This window comes from Ovis aries, chromosome 7 (assembly GCF_016772045.2).
Source record: "Ovis aries strain OAR_USU_Benz2616 breed Rambouillet chromosome 7, ARS-UI_Ramb_v3.0, whole genome shotgun sequence".
Lineage (NCBI taxonomy): Eukaryota > Metazoa > Chordata > Mammalia > Artiodactyla > Bovidae > Ovis > Ovis aries.
This window is the reverse complement of record NC_056060.1, coordinates 15,860,313-15,885,943: the sequence shown is the minus strand read 5'-3', so window position 1 is coordinate 15,885,943 and position 25,631 is coordinate 15,860,313. Positions and strand designations below refer to the sequence as shown.

Below are 25,631 nucleotides of genomic sequence, written 5' to 3'. Positions count from 1 at the left end.
AGAAGGAGAAGGGGAGGACAGAGAACGAGATGGTTGGATGGCATCACGGACTCAGTGGACATGAATTTGAGTAAGCTCGTGGAGATGGTGGACAGGGAAGCCTGGTGTGCTGCAGTCCATGGGGTCACAGAGTTGGACGCAACTGAGTGACTGAACAACCTCCACCTTGTCTGCAAGGCGGCTACACTCCTCAGCACCGTCGGCTCTCAGTGTATAATAGACTGCACGTGTGGGGGCTGTCAGATGGTTTGTGTCTCTGATGCTGCTGTCCCCTCCAGAGCTGGCGTCACAGCAGAGCAGTGTCGTGGAGGCTGACAAGGCGATTCGTTCAGTGGGCTTGTGTTCTCGCTTTTGTTTCCCAGATTACCGTGACAGTTACACGAGGAGAAGAAGCCCCTCCCCTGGGGGGAGCTATATCCCCGTGAGGCCCCTCCCCTCTACAGGAGGCCCTGGGGCCACAGGCCTGACCTCTGGAAGCTCCCAACTTGATGGCGTGGGTGGTACACACCCTAATAACCTGCCCTGATCTCGAGCTCACCTGCAGTCCCTTTCTGTTCACGTAGAGGACTGCCAACACCTGGGTGGAAGGAGAAAAGTCAGCCAGTCGCGGGGATGTGCTTGTTTCTGGTTAACTGCAGGTTAGCCCCGATCTGAGCATCTAGGAAATATCCAGGTGGACGGCCCGGCTAATCTGTACACCCACATATTCGATCCTGTCACCTATGATGATGTGAGGTGGCAGAGCCTGGGCCAATGAACTCCCCCCACCCTCCAGCCAGCCGCCCCAGACCTGCTCTGACCTTGCAACTGGAAAAGAGGAAAGCCCAGAACTTGTACACTGGGTGCAGGGATGGGAAGGGTGTGGTGTGGGTGTGTAGCAGAGGGTGGGGAGGTGGAGGGCCATGTGTGTGTGTGTGTGTGTGTGTGTGTGTGGTGTGGTGTGGGTGTATAGCAGAGGGTGGGGAGGTGGAGGGCTGTGTGTGCATTTGTTTGTTTGTGTGTTGGGGTAAGAGGCTGGCAGCTGGAGAAATTGATTTTTTTTCTTTGCCATGCCTCACGACACGTGGAAGTTCCCGACCAGGGATGGAACCCATGCACCCTGTGCATAAGACTCTGAAGGTGCGTAAGACTCTGAAGCACAGAGTCTTAATCACTGGACCACCACCAAGTCCCAAGAAACTCTAATCTTGAAAATGAAGTTTCTTGACTTCATGGTTCTGTCTGAGGGAGAGTTGCCTCTAGCAGAGAGCTTTGGGGTGGGGCTTTCTTCCCTGGCTCTTTTGGATTCACTACCATTCAGAAACCAGTCTCCCTCCCAGCAAAACAAACCCTCTTGAGATCGCTGGTTCCACAGTGCCCTCCAGTGGGTAACTAGAATATGTCTGGAGAGAAAGCCTTGGACACATATGGTCACAAGTCATGCCTGTGGATCCTTCAAGGATTTTAGAATCTAGGTGCAAGTTCCTCCACATGCTCCCATGCCCTTTGGAAGATAAAATTCTATATGAAGAGTTGGCTGTTTGCATACAGTGGCAGATCAGTGGAAATCTGTAATGAGAGAGCAAAGGACTGCACTCTGGGGGACCAGTGTTTCAGGAGTATGAACAGTTGTCCTGGGCAAGCTGTAAGATAGTGGTGACTGTGAGTGTGTATGTGTGTGTGTGTGTGTGTACGTGAAGTCCTGTTAGCACACACTAGAATGCTCTGCCAACTCTTGCCACATGACTTTGCTATATTCTCTTTACCAGCCCCCCATCAGGACACCCTCCTAGCTTACATCTACACTCCACTGAGTGACAGTTGTTTTTTTCCCCGAGCTTTCCCAAGTCTGATGATAAGGCGAAAACACAGACTCAACAGGAAGAAATGGGCTCCAAGAGTGTGACCCCAGGCTAGTAAGTTAACTGTTCTTGGTCCGAGTTTCTCCATGGGAGTTAGATGTCCACCGGGGTCCAGCCCCCGCAGGATCCAGGGAAATCCGAAGGAGAAATGGCGTCGGCAATTGATTTAGAGAGAAATAAGGAAAGAATGTTGAAGATAAGAAAATAGAGGAGAGAAAGAGGCTGATATTCCTTGGTTTACATAGAAAGCCAATAAAACTCTGAGACAAGAAGTTTGCCCTGTTCACAGAGGCCACAGGTGCCCTCCCGGTCTCCCCAGGGAGTGAAGACGCAGAACGTCTTCCCGTTCAGGTCTTAGAAACCTGGGCAGATAAGTGAACGCAGGGAGCCTCTATGCTCCAAGGGATCAGCCTGAAAAAGAGAAGGAGGGAGAGGGAGAGAGAGAGAGAAAATGATTGATGCGGGGTGACCAAGCTTCTTTGAGTGAGGCCCAATAGCTTTATTTTTAAAAGGTTACTTTGGCTTATACATAGAGGGAAATGAAAGATGCAAGGTCATACAGAGTCAGCCAAAACATTCCAGCAGTTTTGCCCTTATTGAAACCAGGATTTTTTCTGCATACCTTTACCACGAATGATGTTGTGTACAGTATCTTCTGGCCTTGGAGGCCTGTGAACATTTTATGACCCTCTTTTGATGCTGCTCAACCAGAAAACTTATTTTCCCTCAAAGTGTTTTTTCTTTATATTTCTAATCTATGTCAGCCTCAGAAAATGCTAAACAGAGTTACATTTTTTTACAGAGCAAAGGTGCAGTGAGTTACAAGAAAGAACCAATTAGCTCAAAGTTCTGATATGGTTAATTTCAAGGCTATACTTGTTTTTCTTACATTCTCACTATGTTAACTAATGTACTCCCAGGTGCACAGTGGATAAGAGATATGGGAACTTAGCAACAAGCATTGGCCCAATAATGAAATCCTACACCAGCACTAGCACTACTCTAATAACTTTTAACTCTTTGAAAGGCTCTATGATTTAGGCTTTCCGTGCCTCTCACAGTTGGGAGGCTGTAAATAATCATATGTGTAGCTGCAAGAGTCTGGATATACCTGCCAAGCAAGCTAGAACGCTAAGAGGGGGTTTGATTTGAAATATTCCTCTCATGTCCAGGAGACTTATTAGCTATAGCCCTAAGTTGATTTTCTCCAGAGAAAGGTGGTCAGGGTTAGCCCCTGTTAATGTCAGAGGAGTTGGTGAAAGTCATGAAACAGTAAAACAGACAGATTCTGGTTTTGGGGTAGATGCTCGAGAAAGCCTAGGGAGCCCCTTGAGTCCTGAAGCCTTGCTTAACAGTTCTCTTCCACATGACCTTGTCATGGGTGGGATCTCCCGTGGTGGCTCCTGGCAGATGTCTATCCCAGGCTTGTTGGAAATTAAACACAATCGTGCACAGAGGCGCCAACACAAGGCCTCGCAGATATGCTGACGCCCACCCCCAGGAGAGGCCCTGTGAACCTGGTGGCCTTCCTTCCTGCCCTCCGTGCGGCTCGCGTGGCTGCCTCCTCCACCTCCAGGCTGCCAGCGGGGTCCCCCTCTCCCTCGCACCCTTCCTCCTGCTCCTCCTGCATCTGGAATACGACATCCTGGGTCCCATCTTTTCTCTGTCTCAGTCCTCCTGCTGTGCTCTGCCCTCTGCCCCAAGCTGCGCTTCAGCATTCTTATCCACCAGTCCTGTGTTCTTGCTGCTGCTGCTTTTTTTTTTTTTTTTAAATATTTGGTTGTGCTGGGTTTTAGTGGTGGCATGTGGGATATCTTAGTTGTGGAATGGGAACTTTTCATTGCGGCGTGTGGGATTTAGTTCCCTGGCCAGGGATCACACCTGGACCCCTGGCATTGGGAGTACAGAGTCTTAGCCACGGGGCCACCAGGGAAGTCCCCTTTTGCTGCTGCTGTTTGAAAAGCACTTCTCTCACCCATGCCGTTTCACTGTCGCCCACAAGATGACTCCAGAGTCCTCCAAACTCCCCTCACCTGCTGTGTCCCAGGTTCCTCTCTGATGCCCAGCCCTTTATAAGAGGTGTCACCATCACGGTCGTCACCTTTACCTGTTCTGTGCCCAGGACTTCTAACCCACAGAAAAGAAAGGTATATTCTACAGTCCCATTGGAAAGTGCCTGATTCCAACTCCCAGAAAGCTGCTCTGGGGAGGAGAGTTTAGACTGTCACAGAAGAGATGGAACACAGCAAGACCAACTGCCAAGGCGGAGGACATGCAGCAACTGTGAAGTCCCCAGAGGCTTGCAGTGTGGGGCAGAGAGAAAACACCCAGCTCAGATCTGAGGGGTGAGGCCAGCCCTTCTGTCCCTGCCTACCACCCAGGACATCTCCTCCCCAAAGAGTCTCCCAGGGGAGCGTCTGTATTTGCTGTCCTTGCCATCGACTCCTGTCTGGACAGTGAAAGAAACAAACAGAGGCTCCAACACAGACATAAAGGAAGCTATGAAGTAGAGAATGGGCTTCCCTGATAGCTCACTTGGTAAAGAATCCGCCTGCAATGCAGGAGACTCTGGTTCGATTTTTGGGTCAGGAAGATCCCCTTGAGAAGGAACAGGCTGCCCACTGCAGTATTCTTGGGCTTCCCTTGTGGCTCAGCTGATAAAGAGTCCGCCTGCAATGTGGGAGACCTGGGTTTCATCCCTGGGTTGGGAAGATCCCCTGGAGAAGGGAAAGGCTACCCACTCCAGTATTCTGGCCTGGAGAATTCCATGGACTGTATAGTCTACGGGGTCGCAAAGGGTTGGATACGACTGAGCGACTTTCATTTTCACTTTCATGAAGTAGAGAGAAGATGCAGAGACTCAGATGCTGGAGCAATAAAGAGCCACCCAGGGACAGAGGATGAATGTCCTGAGCACTACTGGTAATGTCTCATTTCACCCCCAGCAACTGTGATCAGGCAGGTGGGGCATCAGGCCCATCCTTCAGATGAAGAAACAAGCTTGGGGAGGTTTCCAGGGCCACACCACTGGGGCTCAGAGCTACAAGTTCGAACCTGCCAGATTCCCAGGCACAGGACTTCTCTGTGACCCCCATGGAGAGACACACACAGAGACTCTGTCTCCATCCCACTTCTCTAATGACTCAGTGTGTGGAGAGAAGGGAAAAGCATCATGCTGAGCAAGGAAGGGACACACACAGGGGAGAGATACAAAGAGATAGGCAGAGAGAAGAAAAAGGACACAATATACAGAGAGATGGGAAGACAACAACATAAAGAGAAGGGAAAATTAGCTGCTCATCGCTCCCTATGGACATGGATTCTGGATAAAACACACATTCCAGGTCTCAACCCCAGATCTTCAGAATCAGAATTTCTGGGCATGGGTCCCAGGAATCTACCTTTAAAGAAAGTTCCTTTGAGTAGTAAGGTGTGCTTTGAAATGCATCAGAAAAACAGGATAGCCTGGATGAACAGAGGGAAGGGGAGATGGAAAATACGTACTAAGCCAAACACAGCAAAATGTTAACTGAGGATATCCAGACAGTGGGTAACACTGTTCCCTGGACAAATCTTTAAATTTCTGTATGTTTGAAAATTTTCATAATAAAATGCTGTGTGTGTGTGTAAGTTCCAGAATGACCGTGATGATCAGGTGGGTCTGGGACAACTGTAGGAGGAGGGAAGATGTCCTCAGAGGACTTCTGGAGAAGGGGTTGGTTTGGGAAGACCCCCTGTGCCCCTCAACCATGTCACCTCCACCCCTCTACCCCCCAGCCAAGTCTGCCCAGCCTCACAGCAATTCCCAAACTCACAGCAGCACCCCACAAGGCCCTGCCCTCTCCCTGGGCTCTCAAGGAAGTCCGTCTGCCTCCTAGGGCCTCCTGTTCTGCACGTGAAGCTGGATTCACTGGGTCCTCTTGAGGCTGGTCCCTGCAAGGCACTAGCAGCAGTCTGATCAGGCTGGCAGGCAGTGGGTTGGGGCAGAGCTGGGAGGGGCAGGGCTAGAAGTTCTCTTGGAAAAACTTGAAGCTGAACTGCTCACAGTGGCCCTTGAGGATCTTGGCCAGAGCTGGGGAGCCACAGAAGAAGACCTGCACTTTGCCTTTCTTCTCAGCAGCCACCTTCTGGAACACCTAGAGTCCACAGAATTGGGGAAGGGCAGAGGGAGAAGAGGGGGACTTCGGACCCACCCAGTGACTCACCTAGTGGGGCTGAGGATATAATGGGCCAGGGTGGCTGTCCTCCCCATGAGGAGCTCCAGGGCATAGCTGCTTGGTTTTGGCCATTAGTTTAGAGGCCATATGCTCAATGCATAACCTGATCCAGACCCCAGGGAGGGCTGGACCAGAAGCAGATAAGACCCAGGCCCTCCACTCAAGGAGTTGCATCCATGGGGGAGACATGTACTAACCAGCTGCAGTGCTGGGGGGCAATGGCAGAGTCCAGCAGGCACACTGATCTCCAATGCCCCAACTTCACGCCAGCTCACAGGCCTCCACTGAAATGCCTCTGTCCTGAAGTCAGGCTTTCTCCCTCAGGGAGGACCATTTTTAACCCCAAGTTCCGCTTAAGAATTGCCTTGCCTAAAGTTTTCTTGGAGTTCAAGGCCTGCTGGCATCCCTTCCCCATCAGCTCTTACCATCTAAACATGGATCACCACAGTAGTTTGAAGTGCAATACAGTCTGGTCATTTCAGGCAAACACTACACCCCAGTTGGTAAGTGCTCAGGGAGGAAAAATAATAATAAAACCAATCTGAGGAATATAATAGACTGGGATAAGGCCTGATATCTCCTCAGAACTCTGTCCACTAGGGCCTTTGGACTCTGGTCTGCAGGGTATTTGCAGGCTGGGAGGGGCCTTGGAGGTCCTATGGACTAACTTCCTCTGTGATCAGATGGGGAAACAGAGACTAGTGGTAGAACAAAGTGAGGTAGTGATGGAGCCAGAATGTAGGTACCCTGCCTCCCATTCCAGCCCTGAGGTCCTAGCTGGACTCTGGCTGCTTGGCCCAAATCTCCCTAGCCAGTGCCTTAGGCTCTCAGCCCCACTAGTCCCTGCAGGCTTCAGGACTCCAGGCGGCCTTTACCTTGTTCCAATCAGGCCGCCCAGGCTGGGTGCGTGCCTGGAGGCCCGTGATGGAATCCTTCTTCTCCTTCTTGGCCAGGAGGTCGAGGGCCATCTGCAGACCAATGGCCTTTATGTCGTTCTTGCTCAGTGCAGAGGTCATGTACATGTGCAGCTCCAGAAATCGGCCTACATGGTGGGAGCAGAGGGCAGGGCTGAGGGGCCAGCACCTGTGACGGGGACAGGGCAGGACACCAGCCACTCTGCCCCAGGGCTCATACAAATACCATCAGCTAACGTGTTCATCCAATACCTCCATCTGACCAACACCATAGAAGGGAAAGATGGCCACCTTGGGCTGCTTGAGCTGGGCAGGCCCTAGGCACAGCATACACGAGTTACCTTATCGCCACTGTCCAACGTAAGCCTTACAACCACCCCAGGAGCGAGACCTCATATTTGAGTGTGTGCATGCGTACTAAGTCACTTTAGTCATGTCCAGCTCCTTGCGACCCTATGGACTGTAGCCTGTCAGGCTCCTCTGTCCGTGGGATTCTTCAGGCAAGAATACTGGAGTGGGTTACTATTCCCTTCTCCAGGGAATCTTCCCGACCCAGAGATCAAACCTGTGTCTCTTATGTCTCCTGCACTGGCAGGTGGGTTCTTTACCACTAGTGCCTCCTCGGAAGCTCTCTGACATATATCCACTACTATGTATAAAATAGATTTGAACTGTGGTGTTGGAGAAGACTCTTGAGAGTCCCTTGGACTGCAAGGAGATCCAACCAGTCCATTCTGAAGGAGATCAGCCCTAGGTGTTCATTGGAAGGGCTGATGTTGAAGCTGAAACTCCAATACTTTGGCCACCTGATGCAAAGAGCTGACTCATTTGAAAAGACCCTGATGCTGGGAAAGATTGAGGGCAGGAGGAGGAGGGGATGACAGAGGATGAGATGGTTGGATGGTATCACCGACTCGATGGACATGAGTTTGAGTGAACTCCGGGAGTTGGTGATGGACAGGGAGGCCTGGCGTGCTGCGGTTCATGGGGTCGCAAAGAGTCGGACACGACTGAGCGACTAAACTGAACTGAGCTGAATGAGAAGCTACTGTACAGCTCAGGGAGCTCTACCCAGTGCTCTGTGGGGACCTAAATGGGAAAGAAATCCAAAAAAGACGGGATATATGTTCACATATAGCTGACTTACTTTGCTATACAGTAGAAACGAACACAATATTGTAAAGCAACTATACTCCAATTTTAAAAATTTAATGCAAATGACCCTAAGAGGGACACACCGTATTTCACACATCACTGAACTTGAACAGTGCTGGTGGCGCAGGAGGGAAAGAGATGCGCCATAGGGGATGCCCACCCGAAAGAACCCTGATCCTTCTTCCCCCTCCTGCACAGTCACTACCCCCCACATGGGGGTGAAAAAGGAGATGAGGAGACACCAGGGTGGGAGGGAGAAGGAGGTGCTGTGGAGGTCTTCACTCTCTCCAAGACACTTGTGTTCAAGACAGTCCTCCCATTTCTGGGACACTCCCTTAAGGAAATCATCCAAAGAAAGGGGGGGAAAATCTATGTGCACATGTATATTAATTGCAGCTTTACTTGTGATAATAAAGAATTAGGAATAAATAAAATGTTCCGTAGTAGGGGCGTGGTTGAATAATTTATGGCAAACCATTAACTGTACTATTCATTAGATAAGTCATTAAATACTACTAGGAGAAGGCAATGGCACCCCACTCCAGTACTCTCGTCTGGAAAATCCCATGGATGGAGGAGCCTGGTAGGCTGTAGTCCATGGGGTCGCTAAGAGTCGGACATGACTAAGCGACTTCACTTTCACTTTTCACTTTCATGCATTGGAGAAGGAAATGGCAACCCACTCCAGTGTTCTTGCCTGGAGAATCCCAGGGACAGGGCAGCCTGGTGGGCTGCCGTCCATGGGGTCACACAGAGTTGGACACGACTGAAGTGACTTAGCAGCAGCAGCAGCAGCAGCAGCACTGATACATTACTACTATTAAATTTATGGGGCAATTACTATGACTATTATTACTTCTAATATTAAATTTATTGAGCAGTTACTACTACTGCTGCTACTAATCTTAGTACTATTTCTGCTACCGCTAACTTTACTGAGCAGGTATTAAGTTCCAGCCCCTGTTCTAGGTGCTATACAGATGATCTCTCATCCAATCCTCATGACAATCCTATGAGGTAGGGACTTAGTATCCATATTTTTCAGATCAGGAAGTAGAGGCAAAACAAGGTGCTCAAGGTTCTAGAGTTATTGGGGTTAGAGTAGAAGATTCAAGTCAAACAAAATGACTGAAGCTTAAGCTATAGACATTAAAAATTATAAGCCACAAATTCTTTAACCCAAACCTTGGTATATAATTAAAGTTGAAATCAGAGGCCATGTGCTTCAGCTGCAATGAATGAGAAACCTTGCAAAAAATTTGAGGTAGCAAAGCTGTTGACTCAAGTGACTTTGAGAATGCAAAGCAGTGGGTTCACTGTTACCCTTTGCTTACATAGATTAGGAAGAAGCAAACAGTAAATATTTATATACCAGCAACCAGAAAATTTAAATTAAATCTAAACTTCCCCTGAGGCTATCATCATAAAAGTAAGTTTCTTATGAATTAAAATACTTAAGCATTTAGAACAAAGTCAATGCTATATAAATATTTGCTTTAATTATTATTTACAAGAAAGGGCAAGAAGCTTTACTGCAACATCTAGGGTTTAACTGTCATCTTCCAAAGACTGTTGACTTGTGCTTTAAGGCTTTGGATGTTTGTTATAGTAAACTACATGTGTTGGAATGTTTTTGTAGAAAACTGTGTTTAATTACTTGAGCTTATAAACTATGTTTATCATAGGACTTTGAATTTACTCATGGCAACCCTGTGATAATTAAACAGCCAAATAATATCTAGTTCCAGTGAACTCAACAATATAAAAAAACCTCACCAATTCTCTTGAAGTTAGAAACATATCTAAAAATGTTCCTTCTTCTATAAGATTTTCCACAAGTAAAGCATAACAAAACAAAATAATGACTAACAGATTAACTTTAAGTACAGTACAAAACCTTGGGACAAAAATGTCCCAAGAGGACTACTGTGTATCCCAGAGAAACATGTTATCATACAGTGCTCAGTAAAAAACGTGGGGTACAACACTTGCTGGGTGGGGAGGGGAGACTGCAGGGGCTGGAGGAGGACTTTAAACACTCCAATTTAACAAACATATAAAAGAAAGGACCATCCACAGAAGAATCTGTACATGCCAAGCAAGATAGCCTTTATCTTAGACCACTTTCTGAACTTTTTGATTGCCACCTCATCAGGAAAAATATTGAGCACACACCACAAATAAATATATATGTTCATCTCTACTTACAGATTACATCTATTAAAAATCAATATTGGAGCGAGTTCCCTGGTGGTCCAGTGGTTAAAAACCTGCCTTCCAGTACAGAGGACGTGGGTTTGATCCCTGGTCAGGGAACTAAGATCCTGCATTCTGTGGGGCGACTAAGCCTGCACTCGTGTTTACTGAGCCCGCACACTCTAGAGCTGGGGCTCCACAACAAGAGAAGCCTGCCTACCACAACTAGAGAAAAGACCCCATGCACAGCTAAGACCCAGTACAATCAAATACATAATTAATAAAAAAAAATTTAAAAAAACATATTTGAGTAAAAGGAATCATAACACTCTCCTTGAACAACCAGAAATATGAGCAAGATATATAAAACAATGGTTTCCAGACACTGATCAACAAGTTGTGCAGAACTGTCTTTGCTGAGAGAGGAAATAATGAAGTGTGCCTTACGACCGACTGGTGTCAGCCTCACTGAGTTGAGGAGACCAATACTGGAGTTCAGAGAGGCCAAGAAAGCTAGACCGTGCCAGGCACAAAACTAGAAGAAAGGCACCCGCAGACAAACAGAGAGAGAAAAGGAAGAAGAGAAAGAGGAAGAGGACGGGGACTCACTCGCTTTAGAAAACTGCATCAAGCACCCCCTCAGTCTTCCGCAGAGTGTTAGTCTATTACACACGTGAAAGAAAGCTACCAGGAAACAAGAGGCGCCACAGTGCCTGGAGCTCAAACAGAGCTGGGAATAATCTGCATTCCACCATCAGGGATGCAGAGAGCTTGTAATATACAAGGCAGTAGAATGAGTCCTCAGAGATGTAGCACCTTAGCTCTGGGGCTGAATTAGACCCATAGTAAAGGCTGCTCTGGACTCACCCTAACAGAAGTTAAAAGCAAGGCTTGAGAGTATCCAAATCATCCTAAATAATGTAACTGTATACCAGAACACAGTATAGTACTATTTAGAGAAATACACAAAATCCAGAATAGGACAACATATGATTCACAATGCGTGACATCCAGTAACAAATTATCAAGCATGCAAAAAACCAGAATACAATTCATAACCCAGAGAAAATTAGTGATTAGAAACAGATCCAGAAATGTCAGAGATGATGGACTTAGACAAAGATGTTACAACATGTATTATAAACACGCTTGAGAATGTAAAGACAAAACAAAGGGCCGTGATGAGGAGAGCAGCAGGAGACATAAAAGATACCCAAATACCAGTTCTGTGGAAGAAAAACACAATCACAGAAATGAAAAACACAGTGGTTAGGACGCATAGCTATTCTAGGTCTTTTGGTTTTTACATATTAATTTTAGAATCAGCTTCTCGAAACCTACTTTTAAAAACCTGCTGGGACTTTTACTAGAATTAGAAGGATCTCAGGTGGCTCAGTGGTAAAGAATCTGCCTGCCGATGCAGGAGACGCCAGAGACATCCAATTCGATCCCTGGGTCAGGAAGATCCCCTGGAGAAGGAAATGGCAACCCACTTCAGTATTCTTGCCTGGAAAATCCCATGGACAGGGGAGCCTGGAGGGCTACAGTCCATGGGGTCATAAAGCGTCAGACAGGACTGAGCACCGCACTGTACTGTACTATACTGCCGAAGAAAAATGTACTTGAAACCACAGCAATAGAAACTATCTAAAATGCGGCATAGGCTGAGCGGGAAAAACCAACAACCAGATTCCCAATAGCCTGTGAGATATCAGTATAACACCTGTGTAATTGACGTGACAGGAAGGGGCAGGGGAGACAGAAAAAAATATGCAAAGAAAGAATGGCTGAAATTTATCCAAACTTGATGAAAACTCTAAGTCCACACGGCCGAGAAGTTCAGTAAACTCCAAGTACAAGAAATATATATTTAAAAAATTTCTTGGAAATGTTTTATAGTTTTTAGTGTTCAGACCTTGCTTATATTTTGCTAAGTTTATCCATAAGCATTTCATGCTTTTACTATTTTAAAGATTTTCAAATACTAATTATTTGTTGTTGGAAAAGATCCTGATGCTGGGAAAGATTGAAGGCAGGAGGAGAAGGGAGTATCAGAGGATGAGATGGTTGGATAGTATCATGGACTCAATGGACATGAGTTTGAGCAAACTCCAGGAGACGGTGAAGGACAGGGAAGCCTGGCGTGCAGCAGTCCATGGGGTCACGAAGAGTTGAACACGACTGAGTAACTGAACAACAACGGCAAATAAAAATAGAATTGACTTTCGCATGTTGACCTTATATCCTGGCCCTTGTTGAACTCATTATAAAACTAATCTAAATAAAGAGCTAAAACTATAAAACTCCTGGGAGAAAACATAAAAGAAAATACTTGTGACCTCATGTAAGGCAAAGATTTTAGATAAGATGCAAAACGTATGAATTCTACAAGAAAAAAAAATCTGATAAATTGGACATCATTAATATTTCAAAATTTTGTTCTTCAAAAGAGAGTTTAAGAAAATGAAAAGACAAACCACAGACTGGGAGACTGTATTTATAAAATGCACAACTGGTTATGGACCTGTTTCCAGAATATATAAATGACTCCCAGAGCTTAATAAAAAGAAGAAAAACATTGGATTTAAAGAGCAAACAAAATATTTGAACAGACACTTTATAAAGAAGGCATACACAGCAAGACCATGAAGATATCTTCAACATTATTAGTAATTAAGGAAATGCAAATTAAGAGTATATTGAACCTAAAATAAAAAATAAATTAAAAAAAGTTTTTTTAAGTATTTTGAACCTAGAGGGGTGGGATGGGCAGGGAAGGGAGGCCCAAGAAGGAGGGGATATATGGATGTTTATGGCTCATTCACGCTGTTGTACAGCAGAAATGAACACAACATTGGAAAGCAATTACCCTCCAATTTCAAAAAATTAAAAACAAAACAGACAAAAAAGAGCATATTGAGACACCCCTATACACCCACTAGATGAGCTAAAATGAAAAAGACTGCCAACATCAAATAAGGCTGTAGCTGATGAGGTTGTAGAGCAGCTGGAACTCCATTACTGATGGAGATGCAATATGTACAGCCACTTGGGAAAAACAATTTGACAGTTTCTTATAAAGTAAAGCTGAGCACATTCCATACTACCCAGCAATCCCAATTCTAAGTATCGACCCAAGAGAAATGGAAATCATATGTCCACACAAAAACTTTCATAGTCAAAAATGGCTAAAAAGTGGAAATAACTCTAATATCCACCAACAACTGAATGGAAAAACAGATTGTGGTATGTCCACAAACTGGAACACTTCTCAACAACAAAAAGGAATTAACTACTTACTGAAAGACGCATTGTTATGAAATTCTAGAAAAGGCAAAACTATAGTGACTGAAAGCAGATCGCTGGTTCCCAAGGGCTGTTAATTTGAGAGAGGGTATTGATGCAGAGTGAGACAAGGGAGCTTTGGGGGGTAAAAGAAATGGTCCATGTTTTGACGGTGTTCCCTAGGCTCCCTCATGTGACCACCCTGCTTGTAAGGTTATACAACTGGACGCATTTGTCAAAGTGCCATTATATTTATTGGACACTTAAATTGATGAATCTAACTGTACATAAATTATCCCTCAAAAAATTTCTTAAAGAAGTGTGAACAGGAATCATCTGAGAAGCATGTTAAAATGTAACTTCTCTAGCCCTACTTCCAGAGAATCTGACTTGGAAGGTCTGGAATGATGGCTGGGAATCTAACTTTTTAATAAGTGCTCATTTTGAACAAAAAGAAATGTCATTTACAAAAGAGAAATGGGGGGAAAGTGAAAGTGAAAGTCGTTCAGTCGTGTCCAACTCTTTGTGACCCCACGGACTATACAGTCCATGGAATTCTCCAGGCCAGAATACTGGAGTGGGTAGTCTTTCCCTTCTCCAGGGGATCTTCCCAACCCATGGAATGAACCCAGGTCTCCTGCATTGCAGGTGGATTCTTTATCAGTTGAGCTACCAGGGAAACAGGCTATACATTTTTATAAAATGGGTTTTTTTTTCACCCCTCTCTTAAGTTTCGCAAATTATGATGTTTTATCGGGGGAAAAAAGCAGCTCCCTCTCCCCTACATTTCTGATAGAATAAACACTTTCTTACAGAGACCCTCCACTCCCCACCCCCGCACCCCGTCATTCTCCACCTCTCCTACCCTCCTGTGGCTCCTCCGCCTGGTCCATCTCCAGTTTGGTCAGCAGGCTCACAAACCACTCGAAAGACTGCTGGTCTCGGTTAATCCAGATGAAGTCCACCTAGGGAGAAGGGCCCAGATCAGGGTGGGGGGTTACCTCATTCACTCTTATCTGTGCTCATGTGACCACCCTGCTTTTAGCACAGCACACACTGTCCACTATCATTCCCATTTAAGTGGGGTGGTGGGAGGGGAGTGGGATGCGGGTGTAAACTGAGGCTCACAGAGGTGAAGAATGAGGCTACAGAGCAGCATGGGACCAGAACTTGGGTTCTAGACTGCCAGGTCAGGATTTTCTCTAATAATCTATTGCTCACAGCAAGCAGTGTTCTGAGCTCTTAAGCTTATTAAGCCAGAAGAACTTTTTTTTAAAGGAACTCTTTTAAGTGGCTTACACAGAACAATGAATTTTCAAATGGCGAACATTTTCATTTTTAAAACGACCATCAGGTCAGAGCTAGCAAGCATCATGGCTGTGACTGCATCCCGGCTGCCTGACCTTCAGGCTCTGTGTTCTCTAATGACATGCCTGCCTTGGTGGGGTGGGGGCGGTGGCGGGCAGGAACTAGCTCTGGTGTCTGGGGAGAAGCTCTGGAGTCCTGCCTGTAGGAGGCAATGGTCACTCACCTTGTGGAGTTTCATGTCCTCGTCCTGAGCACTATCCATCCAGGAGTGCTGGCAATTGGGACAAACGTGCTTTCTCTTCTGGTGTCTGAGGGGAGGGGATTTTGAGTTTGGGGTGAGTATGAGATTTCTCAGGACCCCAGAGAACAGTGCAGGGGACAGGGAGGGAGGGTCGGGTGGCAGGGGGAGGGATGAGCCCATGAGGAGGGGGAGGGATGAGACCCCCAAAAAAGAGCAGGAGGAGGAATAGAAGAGGAAAAGAGGTCAAACGGGAGATGGAGACAGGTAACAAGGGAGCGGGGAGGGGCGGGCGTCTCTCAGGATTCTGCCCCAGGATACAGGTAGGACCACAGCCTGCCCACCCACCTGTATAAGATGCTCTGCAGGATGGAGGCAAAGGGCGTGATGCCAATGCCTGCACCAATGAGCACAGCATGCTCGGAGGCAAAGATCCTGCGAGTGGGGGTCCCATAAGGGCCATCGATGTAGCACTGCACACAGAAGGGGTTAGAAGAGAGGGGCGGGAGGTGTGGGGGGGGTGGGAAATGGACCCCAACACATCAGACCCCCTGTATATGTAGGCAGTTGCCTCCTGGGCTGGAACCCAGGAGTAAGTGGCTCCTGCTCAGAGCACTGTTCACACACTGCGCTCTGAGCTTGAGTCTGGGGGCACCCTAGAACTTCCACGTGCAGATCTGGTGAGAGCAGGGTCCAACCAGCACAGCCGTGTACCCTGCGAGGGTGGGCAGGGATCTGATTCCCATTATCTGGAGACCTAGCAGTCAGGCTGTGGGGACTGAAGAGCCCAGGAACTGAGCGCCCCAGCAAGCCCTCCCCGTGGGCAGAGGCTTTGCTTCCTCTGCTTGGGGCAGCGGTTTTGGTCACGGCCACCCCCGGAACCTCTCACCTTGATGTTACAGAACTGGTGGTTCTCAGAGGACATCTCGCAGACCTGCAGAGCACAGAGCAGAGAGAGTGGGTGGGCCAGGCATTTCTCAGAGGTTTACTCGCCCTTGCAGTCTGAGCAACCTTACAAAAAGGGGATTGCCTTTTCCCCGCAAACCATTCCAAGGAGCATGGGGTGCTTTTGAGGGAAAACATCAGTGATGTGCTGGTAAACTGCCTCCTCAGAAGAAAGGACCACCAGAACCAAAGTCCTGCTCGTTAGTGTCGAGATTTCTGCTGTAAATGCTGTCATCGTGGCTCCCACCAATGGCTGGTTTTAATAACTGGCTCCCCCCGACCCACCTCATGCTCTAGAGCCCTTGAGCCCCAATTACTGAGCTGGCACGCTGGAACTACTGAGCCCGTAAGCCCATGCTCCACAACAAAAGAAGCCACTTCAATGAGAAGTCCCGGCAGCGCAACTAGAGAAAGCCCAAGCAAAGCAATGAATACCCAACAATAAAAAATAAATAATAACAACAATTTTTTAAAAAAAAAAGGCTCTCAAAATTCCCGAAAATTTAACATCGCTCTTGTGGTCCAATACAAGTCAGCTTCAGCTGTGACAGAACACTCAGCCCAGCCTGCCTCGTGGGCTCAGCTACATCCGCTTGCTTTCATGTTTCTAGACACACCCCTGGCCTTGAACATGCTTCCCCTGTGCCTAGAGCACACACTTTCCTTTTCCTCAGCTGGCAAATTCCTGCGCATCCCTCAGTGTGCACCTGGCTTAGAGTGGCCACCTTCCTAGAGTCTTTGCCCAGCGGCTCTGGGCAGAAAAACCAGGTGCTGGCCTGGCTCACAGCTCACCCCTGCCCTGGGGACCCTGCTCTGGGCTCACTGATGGGGAGCCACCTGAGGACAGGGAGCAGCCTCCTCTGTCTACTCTGCCTGACTCCTCCAGCCCTGAGCACAGGTAGGCCAGAGTCCCTGAGGTTCATGTGCTTCCTTCCTGAAGATGAAGAAAACAGACCCGCAAAAGGGCTTCAGAGGCCTGTGAGAGCTTCTCTCTGGTTAGGAGTCACCTTCACAGTCATCCAGGCAAACCCCTCCTTTCACAGAAGAGCAGCTGAATCTGGGAGTGTGACAATGACTCACTCAAGTTCCCATAGAGCTGGGGTGGAACCTGGGTCCCTGTCTGCCTGTCCTGCGCTCACCACGTCACACCACGTCTCTCCTTCATCCAGCGGCAACTGAATTTTGTGTCCTGCACGGTGCTGGCCTTGCACTACATAACTACGTGATGGTTATTTTAGGAGGTGCACTGTGAGAGGACTACTCCTCTGACAGTTTTTAAAAAATCCTTCCTATTGCAAGGAGAAAGCCTTACAAGATGGTTATTATATCCTCTTAACTTCTAACACTTACTATTCCCTCTTCTTTTTTTTTCCTTTTAACAAAGTGAGAAAGAAAGAAATGGAGAGCATGACAGAGACAGAGAAGGAACAAGCCGAAGAGAGCAGCTTCAGGCTCAAAGCCTCATTTAACAGGCAGAAACATCTGGCAAGAATTTAATAACATTGTTTTTGCTTTTAGACTTATCTTTTTCTATGGCACATGACATTTATTTTCCATTAAACATGCTAATCTAAAGAGAACTTTTAAAATACAATTAAGTTTAAAGTAATGTTGGGATGTAAGAAGAAATACTCAGTGGGAAATATTACCTATGGGAAGTAAATATGGTAAAAGTTACAAAGGTGCCTGCCATACAGGTGAGAGGCTGCAGAAACACCATGAGGCGTGGGGTCCCTCCTGACTGTGGCCCTCTCTTCCAGGTTCCAAGGACCCACCCGCCATTCCTGGGAGAAAAATCTTTGGCTCTCCAACCTCCAGCCCCAGCTTCTTCAGCCTTACCAGGGCCGGGTCCTGGGCTGTAGCTTCCCTCTGTGCCTGAGTCCTGTCCTTTGTCCCCGTGTTCACCAGGCCTTCGTGTCCCTGCCATGGAGCTCCCCGCGGCCGGTAGGATGTCAGCTCCACAATCACCTCCTTGTTGGAGGCTACTGCACCCTGTGCTGAGGCTCCGAAATCGATGGGCTGGCGCTGCAAGTCCTGCTTGGTTTCAAAACAAATATTGCTTTATTATTTAAGTCATGTGTGTGTTAGTCACTCTCGTGTCCGACTCTTTGCGACCCCATGGACTGTAACCCACCAGGCTTCTCTGTCCATGGAATTCTCCAGGCAAGAATACTGGAGTGGATTGCCATTCCCTTCTCCAGAGGAACTTCCCAACTCAGGAATCAAACCCTGGTCTCCTGCATGGCAGGCAGATTCTCTACTGTTTGAGGTACTAGGAAGTCTATTTAAATCATACATCATATATATGTGTTAGTATACAATACAGTATATAACACATATATAACATATATATGATTTATGATTTAAATAGACTTCCTATACAGTATACTAACACATATATATGGAATTTAGAAAGATGGTAATGATAACTCTCTATGCGAGATAGCAAAAGAGATACAGATGTATAGAACGGACTTTTAGACTCTGGCAGAGGGAGAGGGTGGGATGATTTGGGAGAATGGCATTGAAACATGTATACTATCAGGTAAGATACGAATCTCCAGTCTATGTTCGATACAGGATACAGGAGGCTTGGGGCTGGTGCACGGGGATGATCCAGAGAGATGATATGGGGTGGGAGGTGGGAGGGGATTTCAGGATTGGGAACTCATGTACACCCGTGGCAGATTCATGTCAATGTATGGCAAAACCAATACAGTATTGTAAAGCAAAATAAAATAAAAATAAAAAAATTTTTTAAATAATAAATCATAAATCAATACATTTTTTTTAAAAAAACTCAGAAACTACAGAATTTTAAAGGATCAAGTAAAAAAGCACCCTGAATCAGAAACACAACTTCTCTAACCATTTTCTCTGTCCTTCCAGACTTACACACACATGCTTTTACATAAACAGAACATACTGCTTTGTAACTCTGCGTTTCCCACTTACTACATCTTGGCTAGCTTTACATCCTAATGCATACAAATTTACATAATCTTTTTTAGGCAACTTACTCTTCCATTAGAAGGGTGATTGGTAATTTTTTAAACTGCTTCCCTATTGTTGGGCATTTTGATTATACTCATTTTCTCATTACTGTTAACAACCATGGTGTATAAAACAGCTCTTTCTCTTGACTCGGACTTATTTTCTTCACGGCCTTTATTACCACGCGGCACATTATGCATCTATTGTGTATGCACTGTCCGCCACCCCCTCCGGACTGGAAACAGTGACAATGGGTATTTGGCTCATTGATGAATCTCCAGCATTTAGAATAGTACTTGGAAAACAGCAGATCCTGCGCTCAATAAGTGAAGTGAAAGCTGCTCAGTCGTGTCTGACTCTTTGCAACCCCATGGAGTCCATGGAATTCTCCAGGCCAGAATACTGGAGTGGGTAGCCTTTCCCTTCTCCAGGAGAACTTCCCGATCCAGGGATCAAACTGAGGTCTCCTGCATTGTAGGTGGATTCTTTACCAGTTGAGCTACCAGGGAAGCCCTAAATATTTGCTAAGTGAATGAAGGAATGAAGTGGTGAAGGAGCTTGCATACATGTCCAAATAGCTTTTTAGGATTAAACTCCTAAAAATGGTATTACTAAGCCATTGGGTAGGAAGGCTTCCCTGGTAGCTCAGATGGTAAAGAATCTGCCTGCAATGCGGGAGACCCAGGTTCCATCCCCGGGTGGGGAAGATCCCCTGGCGAAGTGAATGTCTACCCACTCTAGTATTCTGGCCTGGAGAATTCCAAGGACAGTGGAGCCTGGTGGGCTGCAGTACACGGGGTCACAAAGAGTCAGATCTGATTGAGCAACCAACACTTTCACTTTTAAGTCACTGTGTTTAGATATTTAAAATGCAGACACATATAGCCAGACTGTCCGCCAGAGAGTCTGTGCCAATTTACTCTTTGGCAGTGGTGCCTAAGACCCCAAGGAAACACAGCTTTTAGTATATTTGCCTACCAATTCTCAGCGTGCCAGGACTCACCTGATTTTGAAAATCAGCTTCCTCCTGCAGATTTCCCCTGATTCACAGGAAAGAACACCCTGTCTGTTTCTACCTACCTCTCCATTTCCCCAAGTTCTGCTCTTGGCACTGTTCTAGAAGGGCCCTCTGGTCTGGCCAGGCAGGATTCCACGTGGTTTTCTTCTCTGGACTTTATATTCCACAAGGGCAAGGCAGGGCTGGGTCAGGCCTGGGGGAATCTCTTCCTTTGACCTTCAGCAGGGTTTCCACGTATTAACCTGATTCCAGGCCTGGTGGCTCAGCCTACTAGTGTTCAGACACCCTCAGCCTTCTACATTGATTCCTGCTTCTTCAAGCGCTGCTCTGATCTTTCTGCATTCCTCCCAAACCTCTCAGAGCCTGTATCCAATGGCAGCTTGTCAATTGTATGGGTTTCATCAGGGCTCAAAAGATAGTTAAACTCGTGGTGGTGATGATGATGGTGGGGGTGGTAGTGCTGATGGGGATAATGAATGGTCCACTTGGACCACGCTGCCCAGTTCATGCAATACTTTACATGCATACATTCCATGGGTCCTTAAAACAATCATGTTAGAAAGGAGAGCCAAGGACAGGAACCACCTCTATTTCATAGGTGAACAACTTGAGGCTAGTAAGGCTAAAGGGTGTGCCCAAGTCCATACAGTTGGAAAGTATTAGAGCAGAGAAGTAGACATGGATTTTTCTCATCTCAATTTCTCCCTCTTTGCCTTGTCCCCTGCCTTCTAACGGAGCACACTGGACCAGGAAGGATCAGGTGTGGTCCAGCTTTAAGGAGGCTCTTGGACCACACATTCTGAATTGACCTACCTTCTGTGCAGTCCCAGCCAGTGTTCACAACTGCTCAGGGCTTGCCAGCTACAAAGGCAACTTGGTCCCCATGGGTTTGTCACCATGGTGGACCCTTTCTCCCCTTCGGTCACTTACCCGGGGCTTCTTCTGACTCCTCTTCATCTCCAAGCTCCTTGAGAGCCTCTTGGGACCACATAACACTGGGTCTGATTTCTTGAAGGACTCAAACAACCTGTTGGTCCACTGACCCTCCGACCGGATGTGTAGCCAGATGGTGTCTGAGCAAGAGACAGGGCAGGAGGAAAGGGGTCAGTGCTGGCCTCCAGCAGGGACAGGCCTGTCTCACTGGAGGGACTGGGACTTGGCATCAACCCCTTACGCTCTCCTCTGAACGCCCTTCCTCAGGTCCAAACTAGCAGCCACAGCCATGAGACTGGGAGAGCTGGCCTCTCTGGTGCAGACCTTGCAATCTTTCTCAGTGAAGTCAACTAAGGGCTCAGTTTCCTCTGCCAAGGCAGGGGTCCGAGTGGCCCTGAGCACACTGGGGGCTCCCTAGAGGTGGGGGCCCTGCCTCCTCCATCAAGCCAGGGTCTCACCAAGGTTGGGAACCATCTCTCTCCCACATTCTATGAGATGCCTGTCAATGGTTCTGCACCCATTAGGTGCTCAATCAATAGCGGGACCAATAGCTTTCACTGCCCTCAGTGTCTGGGAGACAGTGGGTGTTTGCTTAGGTTCCCTATTAAGGGGATGACTGGTAGAAGGCTGTTGAGGGGTACCAGAAAGAACACACGTTAGAGCAAGGAGGCCCCTAAGAGACTTCCTGGTCTGCAGTGCTCATGCTTTTTATTTAAATCATGAACTCTTTTGGCAGTCCTGTGAAGGCAAGGATAAACTCCTTCTCAGAATAAGGTTTTTAAATACTTTGAATAATATATGTAGAAATTATGAATGAAACCAATTATAATGAGACAGCTACCAAAATAAATTTTTTTTAAATTTTGATTTAAAAATACATGTGTTTTTTTGTTAACACATGAAATAATGAGATGCAGCAGGAATTGCCTGGTCACTGGCAATGTGAATTAGCGATGAGCATGAATGGCATGTCCAAGTATGGACAACAACCATCACACGATATGAAGAAGAATCCATGGTTTTCATTTCGAAAAAGTCACAGGGGTCGGTAATGCTACTGTGATTTGTAACCTGCATTTATAACAGAAGAAAATGGTAAAGCTCAGTCAGAGGTTGGTAAAAACAAATGTGTCCCATTTTTTTTTGCCCATCTGCATTCCTGAATGAGGTGAGGCATGCTCTCATAGCGCTTCCCTTGTGGCTCAGCTGGTAAGGAATCCGCCTGCAATGCTGGAGACCTGGGTTCGATCCCTGGATTGGGAAGATCCCCTGGAGAAGGGAAAGGCTACCCACTCCACTATTAGTGGAGAATTCCATGGACTGTATAGTCCATGGGGTCTCAGAGAGTCAGACATGACTGAGCCACTTTCACTTTCACGCTCTCACAGCTTTGTGAGGAGGGGACTGAAAAAGTCAGGTCCTGGGACCCCGGCTCCCAGGAGCTTCCCTGGCACTTCCTCCCTCTTCAAGGTGCAAAGCAGCAGGAGGGCTGCGCTGTGCCCTGTCTGCACAGATGCACCCTGAACTGCCTCACACAGTGACTCATATGGAGGAGGACTCGTAAATGTCAGCTGAATTCAGTCAGCCAGAGTTGCCAGCCTAAGTCCCACTCCTGATCCTGGAAACCAGCTCTACAAAATCAGAGGATTTATTTACGTGGACTCATTTACTGCAGGGGACTCAGGACTAAGAGATTCCAAGCAGAGACCCTAAAGAAACCCTTCAAGAACTGGTCAAATAGAGACTTCCCAAGAGAGGTCCAGTGGCTAAGACTCCCAATGCAGGGGGCCCAGATTTGACCCCTGGTCAGGGAACTAGATCCCACATGCCACAGCTAAGACCGAGTGCAGCCACATAAATAAATAAATACTTTAAAAAACTGGTCAAATAAATTACACATCTACATTATAATCCTGTTACTATTAATACACTGGAATAGCATGCAGCCACGAAAAGGAAAAGTTCTTCTTTTAAAAGAACTGACATGCAAAGATCTTCATAACATATTATTCATGGAGAAAAAGTGGATGGCAAAACAGTGTAATCTCTTATATGCAAAACCATAATCCCTTATATGCAGAATTATCTCTATATCTGATTATTCATGGAGATACATCAAGATCTGGAAAGCTATTCACCAAATGATTGACAATAGTTTTCCTTGGGTAGAATTATTTGAGGGATTTTAAGTTTCTTTGGCACCTATTTCTATACTGTCTGAATTTTCTGGGAGCATATCTGTTCTTTATGAAACAGCAAAAAAAAAAAAAAAAGGGGGGGGTGGAAATAAAAATAGGAAGAAAATAATCCACCCTCTCTAATCCTCACCCCCAACCCATTGTAAATCCAGGCTACCACTCATGTGATTCCAGGGCAGGTGTGTACAGCTTCTTGTGGGAACCCTGGCCTTGGGTCTGTGCCCTGAGCTGTGAGAGCTGGGCCAGGGATGGGGCCTGGGCTGGGGTGGGAGGCATCCTGAATGGAGCTACAGTTTTTCATGGAGGAGGGTCAGAGAACCCTGGCAACCAGAAACCTTTACCTCTCATGAAGCCAAGCAAGGGTCTGGCTGCAATAGGCCATACAAGGCCTCCCCGGTCAGAAGCACTTCTTGAGGGACTTCCTGGTGGCCCAGTGCATTCCATGCTCCCAATGCAGGGGCCTGGGTTCAGTCCCTGGTCAGGGAGCTAGATCTCATGTGCCACAACTAAGAGTTCCCATCCCACAACTATGATTCAGTACAACCAAACAGATAAATAAAAATAAATATTAAAAAAAAAAGCATCACTTGAGATGGGAAGGCCAATCCTTGGCCTGGCCTGGAGATCAGAGGTCCAGGTTGTGGCCCCACCAACAGCCCAGGACCAGAAGGCGGGCACGCAGGCACATGCACGGGCGGGGGTCAGAGGACAGCTGGGCAAAGAAAGGTTGGCTGAGTAGTTCTGTGGGTGCTGGGCACAGAGGATGGTCAGGGATGGGGGAAAAGGATGGGACGGATTCTGTTGCCTTGGGGCTCCCCAGATCTCATGCCCACATGGAGTGGGGAAGCCTGGCTTCCTGTCACAGCCCTCTGGAAATGCCCTGGTGCCCCTTCATCTGAGCCACTACTCCTTTGCTTAAGACCCTTGCAGGCTCCCACCTGCCTGCACCATTCCACTTTTCACTCTGCATTCGAAGACCTTCCTGACCCCACACTCCTCTTACCAATTTTGCTGGCTACTTTGGTCCTCTCTCTGACCTTCTCTTCCTCCCCCTCACCTCTGCTTCCTTCCTCCCTACTCCACCTGACCTTCAGCCCAAACGACATCAGACCCTTCTACGTTTGCAGGTTTCATGCTTCCCCTTTAGCCTCCACCCCGATGCCCTTCCCTACCTAGTAAATTCCTACAAACCCTTCAAGATTCAGCTGAAATGCCACCCTGCCCACTTCCCCAACCAGATCAGGCCCTCCCCGGTGACCCTCACAGAAGCCAGTATAGCCCCAATCACCCCATTTAGTCAGCATCTGCACATCTGCCCCCGTGTTCCAGAGGGAGATCTGGGAGGCCGAATTTGTGTCTCGGATCTTGTTTGCCTCTGTGTTCCTGGTTCACAGCCTTGCTTGGCACATAGCAAGGATGCAGTAATACCCCCCAAGGGACTGGTGGAGTTGGTGCAGGCCTACCTTTTTGCTCAGGAGCACTGCTGATGGTGAAGGGGTGCCACTCATAGCGTGCGATGCTGGGGATGTTCAGATACAAGTAGTCACCAGGTCTGTAGTGGAAAAGAGGGGGCCTCTTGATGAGGAGATGAGTGACCTGCGGAGAGGAAGAGACCAGGGTCATCCGTGCAGACCCAGAGCTGCCAGGGGCCCCAGGACCACAGGCTGGGCCATCTTTCACCATCACCCAGGCCAGCCTGGCATGAGACCTTCTGTGTCCCTGAGTGGCACTCACCCTACTGCACGTGGGTGGTAGGTGGCCACTGGAGAAGGGGAGGCAGGCTGTGTCTGAAGCGGGGCTCATGGTGTGATCCCACTTCTTCTGGTATAAATACTGCTTCTGAGTGTCCCCCCTCCTCTGTGAAGGCCCCTGACTGCTCCAGCCCCTTTTCTGGAACTGCTGTGGCATTTGGCTGGCATTCCAACCAGGAACAGGCATTTCTCCCAGGATACAACAGCCTCCTGGAGAGTAACTTTGGTTTACTGAGCACTTACAGGCACCAGAGCTGTGTGGAGCGCTTTAAGTGTTACCTCTAGTTGTCCTAAGGGCAACTGCAAGTGCTGTCTCTAGTCCTTACAACAGCTCCCTGGGACAAACCTTTCTCCACTCTACAGAGGAGAGGCTGAGTTAGGGAGGTTAAATAACTTGCTCAAGAGCACCAGCTAAGAAACCGTGGGATCTGAAGCTAACCACCCTGTCTGATGCCAGGGCCTAGACACAAACCTCAGTTTCTTACCCAGCTTCCGTGTCCTCACTTTCGAGTTGTCCAGAGTCAAGCCCTCCAAAACTGCCTGTCCTTTCTCCAAAAATGCCCCCAATTACTCAGACACCTGCAAGACAGCCTAGACTCCTCCCCCTACCCCCCACCCCAAATGCAGCCAGCTACCTC

The 25,631-nt window shown here is 47.4% G+C and overlaps 1 protein-coding gene across 10 annotated transcripts in view; it reads right to left on the bottom strand.

Annotated features, from left to right (window-relative positions):
- NOX5 (NADPH oxidase 5) overlaps positions 1–25,631 on the bottom strand; it is a 74,836-nt gene that overhangs the window by 5,718 nt on the left and 43,487 nt on the right. For 3 of the 10 annotated variants that reach the window (XR_009601335.1, XR_009601331.1, XR_009601333.1), the window contains 8 exons: positions 24,706–24,838; positions 21,042–21,184; positions 17,939–18,136; positions 16,044–16,088; positions 15,503–15,627; positions 15,140–15,224; positions 14,474–14,573; positions 6,934–7,100 (listed from right to left, as the gene is read on the bottom strand). Coding sequence is in view for 4 of the 10 variants with exons in the window: in XM_042252098.2 (XP_042108032.1) it covers positions 5,846–5,977; positions 6,934–7,100; positions 14,474–14,573; positions 15,140–15,224; positions 15,503–15,627; positions 16,044–16,088; positions 17,939–18,136; positions 21,042–21,184; positions 24,706–24,838 (1,128 nt within the window). In the remaining 6 variants the exon portion in view is untranslated. Of the gene's footprint in view, positions 1–2,316; positions 5,978–6,933; positions 7,101–14,473; positions 14,574–15,139; positions 15,225–15,502; positions 15,628–16,043; positions 16,089–17,938; positions 18,137–21,041; positions 21,185–24,705; positions 24,839–25,631 lie in introns of those variants that run through there. The other 7 variants (XM_042252098.2, XM_060418532.1, XM_060418531.1 and 4 more) reach the window with 5 other exon arrangements.